The sequence below is a fragment of the Chiloscyllium plagiosum genome, unplaced genomic scaffold, assembly GCF_037043375.1.
Source record: "Chiloscyllium plagiosum isolate Xiang-an unplaced genomic scaffold, Cpla_swu_hap1 HiC_scaffold_7, whole genome shotgun sequence".
NCBI classification, from domain to species: Eukaryota; Metazoa; Chordata; class Chondrichthyes; order Orectolobiformes; family Hemiscylliidae; genus Chiloscyllium; species Chiloscyllium plagiosum.
The window spans coordinates 116,618,265-116,626,608 of NW_028270145.1; the positions used below are offsets into that span (position 1 = coordinate 116,618,265).

The 8,344-nt window shown below is 56.8% G+C and overlaps 1 protein-coding gene across 1 annotated transcript in view; it reads left to right on the forward strand.

The window, feature by feature from the left end:
* LOC122551854 (C-X-C chemokine receptor type 2-like) overlaps positions 1–7,713 on the forward strand; it is a 39,809-nt gene extending 32,096 nt beyond the window's left edge. The window contains exon 2 of the mRNA XM_043694383.2: positions 6,571–7,713. Coding sequence (XP_043550318.2) covers positions 6,574–7,554 — 981 coding nt within the window. The 5' untranslated portion in view covers positions 6,571–6,573 and the 3' untranslated portion in view covers positions 7,555–7,713. The remainder of the gene's footprint in view (positions 1–6,570) is intronic.
* Positions 7,714–8,344: the final 631 nt, after the last annotated feature.

Consider the following 8,344-nt stretch of genomic DNA (forward strand, 5'->3'; position numbering starts at 1 on the left):
TCGACACCCCTCCTCCATCACCAGGAACCCATCCTCGCCCCACCCCCCTCCTCCAGCACCAGGAACTCGTCCTCGCACCCACTTCTCCAGCACCAGGAACCCATCCTCGCCTCTCTTCTCCATCACCAGGAACCCATCCTCACCTCTCTCCTCTACCACCAGGAACCCATCGTCGCCCCCCTCCTCCAGCACCAGGAACCCATCGTTGCTCCCCTCCTCCAGCACCAGGAACCCATTGCCCCCCCCCGCCTCCTCCAGCACCAGGAACCCATCCTCGCCTCTCTCTTCCACCATCCGGAACCCATTCTCGCCCCTCTCCTTCACAACCAGGATCCCATCCTCGACAGTCTCCTTCACCACCCGGAACCCATCCTCGCCTCCCCCCTTCACCACCCGGAACCCATCCTCACCTCTTTCCTCCACCATCAGGAACCCATCCTCGCCTCCCTCCTCTACCACCACGAACCCATCCTCACCTCCCTCCTCTACCACCACAAACCCATCATCGCTCCCCCCCCCTCCTCCAGCACCAGGAACCCATCGTCATCCCCCCCCCTCTCCTCCAGCACCAGGAACCCATCCTCACCTCTCTCCTCCACCACCAGGAACCCATCCTCGCCTCTCTCCTCCACCACCAGGAACACATCCTCACCTCTCTCCTCTACTACCAGGAACCCATACACGCCTCTCTCCTCCACCACCAGGAACCCATCCTCGCCTCTCTCCTCCACCACCAGGAACACATCCTCACCTCTCTCCTCTACTACCAGGAACCCATACACGCCTCTCTCCTCCACCACTAGGAACCCATCCTCGCCTCCCTCCTCTACCACCAGGAACCCATCCTCACCTCCCTCCTCTACCACCACGAACCCATCATCGCTCCCCCCCCCTCCAGCACCAGGAACCCATCGTCATCCCCCCCCTCTCCTCCAGCACCAGGAACCCATCCTCACCTCTCTCCTCCACCACCAGGAACCCATCCTCGCCTCTCTCCTCCACCACCAGGAACACATCCTCACCTCTCTCCTCTACTACCAGGAACCCATACACGCCTCTCTCCTCCACCACTAGGAACCCATCCTCGCCTCCCTCCTCCACCACCAGGAACACATCCGCACCTCTCTCCTCTACTACCAGGAACCCATCCTTGCCCTTCTCCTCCAGCAGCAGGAGCCCATCCTCGCCTCTCTCTTCCACCACCCGGAACACATCCTCACCTCTCTCCTCCACCACCAGGAACCCATCCACGCCTCTCTCCTCCACCACCAGGAACCCATCCTCGCCTCTCTCCTCCACCACCAGGAACACATCCTCACCTCTCTCCTCTACTACCAGGAACCCATACACGCCTCTCTCCTCCACCACTAGGAACCCATCCTCGCCTCCCTCCTCCACCACCAGGTACACATCCGCACCTCTCTCCTCTACTACCAGGAACCCATCCTTGCCCTTCTCCTCCAGCACCAGGAGCCCATCCTCGCCTCTCTCTTCCACCACCCGGAACACATCCTCACCTCTCTCCTCCACTACCAGGAACCCATCCTTGCCCTTCTCCTCCAGCACCAGGAGCCCATCCTCGCCTCTCTCTTCCACCACCCGGAACACATCCTCACCTCTCTCCTCCACCACCAGGAACCCATCCACGCCTCTCTCCTCCACCACTAGGAACCCATCCTCGCCTCCCTCCTCCACCACCAGGAACACATCCTCACCTCTCTCCTCTACTACCAGGAACCCATCCTTGCCACCCTCCTCCAGCACCAGGAGCCCATCCTCGCCTCTCTCTTCCACCACCCGGAACCCATCCTCGCCCCCTCCTCCAGCACCAGGAACCCATCCTCACCTCCCTCCTCTACCACCGGGAACCCATCCTCGCCCCCCTCATCCAGCACCAGGAACCCATCCTCGCCTCTCTGCTCCACCACCAAGAACCCATCCTCGCCTCCCTCCTCCAGCATCAGGAACCCATCCTCGCCTCCCTCCTCCACCACCAGGAATCTATCCTCGCCCCACCTCCTCCACCACCAGGAACCCATCCTTGCCTCTCTCCTCTGCCACCAGGAATCCATCCTCACCTCTCTCCTCCACCACCAGGAACCCATCCTCGCCCCACCTCCTCCACCACCAGGAACCCATCCTTGCCTCCCTCCTCCACAACCAGGATCCCATCCTTGCCTCTCTCCTCTACCACTCGGAACCCATCCTTGCCTCTCTCCTCTACCACCAGGAATCCATCCTCACCTCTCTCCTCCACCACCAGGAACCCATCTTCGCCCCCCTCCTCTACCACCAGGAACCATCCTCGCCTCCCTCCTTCACCACCCGGAACCCATCCTCGCCTCCCTCCTTCACAACCAGGATCCCATCCTCGACAGTCTCCTCTACCACCAGGAACCCATCCTCGCCTCCCTCCTTCACCACCAGGAACCCAACATCGCCCCCCCCCCTCCTCCAGCACCTAGAACCCATCCCTGCCTCCCTCCTCCACCCCCAGCAACCCATCCTCGCCTCCCTCCTTCACCACCCAGATCCCATCCTCGCTCCTCTCTTCCACCATCCGGAACCCATTCTTGGCTCCCTCTTCCACCACCAGGAACCCATCCTCGCCCCTCTCTTCCACCACCCAGAACCCATTTTTGGCTCCCTCTTCCACCACCAGGAACCCATCCTCGCCTCCCTCCTCCACCACCTCGAACCCCTCGTCGCCCCTCTCCTCTACCACCCGGGACCCATCCTCGGCTCCCTCCTCTACCACCAGGAATCCATTCTTGCCTCCCCCCTCCACCACCTGGTACCCATCCTCGCCTCCCTCCTCCACCACCCGGAACCCATCCTCGGCTCCCTCCACCTCCAGGAACCCATTCTTGCCTCCCTCCTCCACCACCAGGAACCCATTCTTGCCTCTCTCCTCCACCACCAGGAACCCATTTTTGCCTCTCTCCTCCACCACCCGGAACCCATCCTCGCCTCCCCCTTCACCACCCAGAACCCATCCTCACCTCTTTCCTCCACCATCAGGAACCCATCCTCGCCTCTCTTCTCCATCACCAGGAACCCATCCTCACCTCTCTCCTCCACCACCAGGAACCCATCCTCGCCTACCTCCTCCCCCACTCGGAACCCATCCTCGGCTCCCTCCTCCACCACCAGGATCCCATCCTCACCCCTCTCCTCCACCACGAGGAACCCATCCTCACCCCCCTCCTCCATCACCAGGAACCCATCCTCGCCCTCCCGTCCTCCAGAACTAGGAACCCATCGTCGCCCCCCCTCCTCCAACACCAGGAACCCATCGTCGCCCCTCCCCTCCTCCAGCACCAGGAGCCCATCCTCGCCTCTCTCTTCCGCCATCCAGAACCCATCCTCACCCCCCTCCTCCATCACCAGGAACCCATCCTCGCCCTCCCGTCCTCCAGCACTAGGAACCCATCGTCGCCCCCCCTCCTCCAACACCAGGAACCCATCGTCGCCCCCCCCCCTCCTCCAGCACCAGGAGCCCATTCTCGCCTCTCTCTTCCGCCATCCAGAACCCATCCTCACCCCCCTCCTCCATCACCAGGAACCCAACCTCGCCCTCCCCTCCTCCAGCACTAGGAACTCATCCTCGCCCCCCCCCCCCTTCTCCAGCACCAGGAACCCATCCTCGCCTCTCATCTCCACCACCAGGAACCCATCCTCACCTCTCTCCTCTACCACCAGGAACCCATCGTCGCCCCCCCTCCTCCAGCACCAGGAACCCATCGTCGCCCCCCCCATCTCCTCCAGCACCAGGAACCCATCCTCGCCTCCCTCCTCCACCACCAGGAACACATCCTCACCTCTCTCCTCCACTACCAGGATCCCATCCTTGCCCCCCTCCTCCAGCACCAGGAGCCCATCCTCGCCTCTCTCTTCCACCACCCGGAACCCATCCTCGCCCCCTCCTCCAGCACCAGGAACCCATCCTCACCTCCCTCCTCTACCACCGGGAACCCATCCTCGCCCCCATCATCCAGCACCAGGAACCCATCCTCGCCTCTCTGCTCCACCACCAAGAACCCATCCTCGCCTCCCTTCTCCAGCATCAGGAACCCATCCTCGCCTCTCTTCTCCACCACCAGGAACCCATCCTTGCCTCTCTCCTCTACCACCAGGAACCCATCCTCGCCTCTCTGCTCCACCACCAAGAACCCATCCTTGCCTCTCTCCTCTACCACCAGGAACCCATCCTCGCCTCTCTTCTCCACCACCAGGAACCCATCCTCGCCCCACCTCCTCCACCACCAGGAACCCATCCTTGCCTCCCTCCTCCACAACCAGGATCCCATCCTTGCCTCTCTCCTCTACCACTCAGAACCCATCCTTGCCTCTCTCCTCTACCACCAGGAATCCATCCTCACCTCTCTCCTCTACCACCAGGATCCCATCCTCACCTTCCTCCTCCACCACCAGGAACCCATCCTCGCCCCCCTCCTCCACCACCAGGAACCCACCCTCGCCTCCCTCCTCCACCACCAGGAACCATCCTCGCCTCCCTCCTTCACCATCCGGAACCCATCCTCGCCTCCCTCCTTCACAACCAGGATCCCATCCTCGACAGTCTCCTCCACCACCCGGAACCCATCCTCGCCTCCCTCCTTCACCACCCGGAACCCATCCTCACCTCTCTCCTCCACCACCAGGAACCCATCCTCCACTGCCTCCTCTACCACCAGGAACCCATCCTCACCTCCCTCCTTCACCACCAGGAACCCATCCTCGCCTCCCTCCTCCACCACCCGGAACCCATCCTCGCCTTCCTCCTCCACCACCAGCAAGCCATCCTCGCCTCCCTCCTTCACCACCCAGATCCCATCCTCGCTCCTCTCTTCCACCACCAGGAACCCATCCTCGCCTCCCTCCTTCACCACCAGGAACCCATCCTCGCCTTCCTCCTCCAGCACCTAGAACCCATCCTCGCCTCTCTCCTCCACCACCAGCAACCCATCCTCGCCTCCCTCCTTCACCACCCAGATCCCATCCTCGCTCCTCTCTTCCACCACCCGGAGCCCATCTTTGGCTCCCTCTTCCACCACCAGCAACCCATCCTTGCCTCCCTCCTCCACCACCAGCAACCCATCCTCGCCTCTCTCCTCCACCACCAGGAACCCATCCTCGCCCCTCTCTTCCACCACCCAGAACCCATCTTTGGCTCCCTCTTCCACCACCAGCAACCCATCCTCGCCTCCCTCCACCACCACCCGGAACCCCTCGTCGCCCCTCTCCTCTACCACCCGGGACCCATCCTTGGCTCCCTCCTCCACCACCAGGAATCCGTTCTTGCCTCCCCCCTCCACCATCAGGAACCCATCCTCGCCTCCCTCCTCCACCACCCGGAACCCATTCTCGGCTCCCTCCACCTCCAGGAACCCATTCTTGCCTCCCTCCTCCACCACCAGGAACCCATTCTTGCCTCCCCCCTCCACCACCTGGAACCCATCCTCGCCTCCCTCCTCCACCACCCGGAACCCATCCTCGGCTCCCTCCTCCACCACCCGGAACCCATTCTCGGCTCCCTCCACCTCCAGGAACCCATTCTTACCTCCCTCCTCCACCACCAGGAACCCATTCTTGCCTCTCCCCTCCACCACCTGGAACCCATCCTCGCCTCCCTCCTCCACCACCCGGAACCCATCCTCGGCTCCCTCCTCCACCACCAGGAACCCATCCTCACCCCTCTCCTCCACCACGAGGAACCCATCATAATTTTCTGTTTCGATGTGACAATCCTGAAACTGTAACAAACAAAGGGACGTCAGAAACATAAAGCCATGAACGCCTCCCTCCTCCACCACCCGGAGCCCATCCTTGCCTCTCTCCTCCACCACCAGGAACCCATCCTCACCCCTCTCCTCCACCACCCGGAACCCATCCTTGCCTCTCTCCTCCACCTTCAGGAACCCATCCTCGCCTCCCTCCTCCACCACCCGGAACCCCTTTCCGGCACTCTCCTCCACCGCAGTCATGGAAGATGAGGAGTTGTCCCTCCGATTTGCACTGTGGTTTGTTTTGGCAATGGAGGAGGCCAAAGATGGTCACGTTAGAAAGGGAGTGGGAAGGGGAATTAAAGTGGGTGGTGACTGGGAGGTCCGATCAGCCACTATGGGCCCGGCTGTGATGCTCGGTGAACCATTCCCTAAGTTAACGTTCGGTCTCCCTGATGTAGAGAAGTCCACATTGGGAGCACCTGATGCAGTAAACTAGGTTAGAAGACAGGCTGGTGAACCTCTGTCTCACCTGGAAGGACTGTTTGGGGCTCTGGATGGAGGTGAGGGGGGCGCCTTTAGTATTCTCTGTGTGTGCCTAGTTGCAAAGTTTAAAAAAAATCATAAGTTGGCTTTATTCTGAGTCTTTAGTTACAGCTACTGTTTGCTTTCACGAAGAGACTTTAGACAAATCAAACAACCTGTTTGACAATTATGCTGAACATGTTGAAGTTGACGATGGTCTAAACATATTTTCCTACACTTCCACAGGAAACAAATCAAACAACATAACACTGGCTATTATGTATAGATTGTTCTCACTCCGTGATATTCTTTCTTTCAGAAAATGGACAACCTGAAGTTTGAAATTGGCGATTTTGACTTTGGTGATTTATTCGAAAATTATACAATTTCCTATGGTCCCAGTATTGATCCAGACACGTCGCCCTGTACTTCTGTCGTGAATGAGTCAATCAACACAGCTCTGGCTGTTATCTATAGCCTGGTGTGCTTCCTCGCTGTGACAGGGAATATTATTGTAATGACTGTCCTACTTTATAATCGACGGACCATCTCATCCACAGACATCTACCTGCTTCATCTGGCAGTGGCTGATTTGCTCTTTGCCGTGACCTTGCCTTTTTGGGCAGTGGATGCCGTATCTGGCTGGGTGTTTGGTGATGCCATGTGTAAAATTATCAGCATGTTACAGAAAGTTAACTTCTACAGCGGCTTTTTGTTTCTGGCTTGTATCAGTATTGATCACTATTTGGCAACTATCTACTCCAAACAGACATACAGATGGAACAGACCATTTCTGGCCTGTATTGCTGTTTGGTTGCTGGCCATTCTTCTGTCTATACCAGTTCTACACAAGGGCGAGTATACTCTACCTAATTCCAATAGAAAGGTTTGTTATATACTCGATGGTAAATTGACAGAAACATGGAAAATGAATATCAGGTTTTTGCATCATTTTATCGACTTTCTCATCGCACTCGTTGTCATAATTTTCTGTTTCGATGTTTCAATCCTGAAACTGTATCAAACAAAGGGACGTCAGAAACATAAAGCCATGAACGTCATCACAGTGGTGGTGCTGGCTTTTGTAATTTGTTGGCTACCGTACAATGTTACTATGTTCATTGACATACTGATGAGGACCAAACTCATTGCTGAAACTTGTGAGAAGCGTAATCATATTGATAGGGCTCTGGTTGGAAATCAAAGTTTAGGATTTCTGCACAGCTGTGTTAATCCATTTATATATGCATTCCTTTGGGTGAAATTCAGAAAGAACCTTATCAATCTCTTAGCTATGAAGTGAACTGTATAATTCATTGAAGAGCCACAAGATGAGAGATCAGTCTTCTGCTTCTCCACTTCAATTAATCAGTAAACTGACAACTGAGCTATTTAAAAATTAAATGTTTGAATAAAAGTGCTGTGTTGGGTTTTTGAGTATGAATAAAGTAAACAAGCTGTTTCTTGGATGGTTTGTTGTAATCCAATTCACAATGGTCAGAAATAAGGTTTGAGGTTTTCCAACACAAGTGGTTTGCGACCATTATCGTTCCAATCTCCTCTGCACTGTCAGCTTAATCTTCTGATTAATTACTTTCTACTTGTGATTATTCAGTGTCAGACTGTTCTCAAGGATCTGCTTTCTCTCCACAGATTTTGAGGAGAAAGTGAGGTCTGCAGATGCTGGAGATCAGAGCTGAAAATGTGTTGCTGGAAAAGCGCAGCAGGTCAGGCAGCATCCAGGGAACAGGAGAATCGACGTTTCGGTCATAAGCCCTTCTTCAGCCCTGGATGCTGCCTGACCTGCTGCGCTTTTCCAGCAACACATTTTCAGCTCCACAGATTTTGCCAGACCTTCTGTGTTTTTCCAGCAATTCTGTTTGTGCCAACAAGGACCACTTGTTTCACGGTTTCTATCCTGAATGACAGAAACCTACAGTATTGAAGAAAGCCATTCAGCCTTTTGCGGCCGAGTCACTTGTTTGAGAGCTACCCAATTAGTCCAGCCCCACTGCTCTTTAACTAGAGGAGGGTGTGCAGCCAGAAGTCGTGGTGCACGTTGGCATAGATAGGAAGAGGGATGAGGAGGTCAT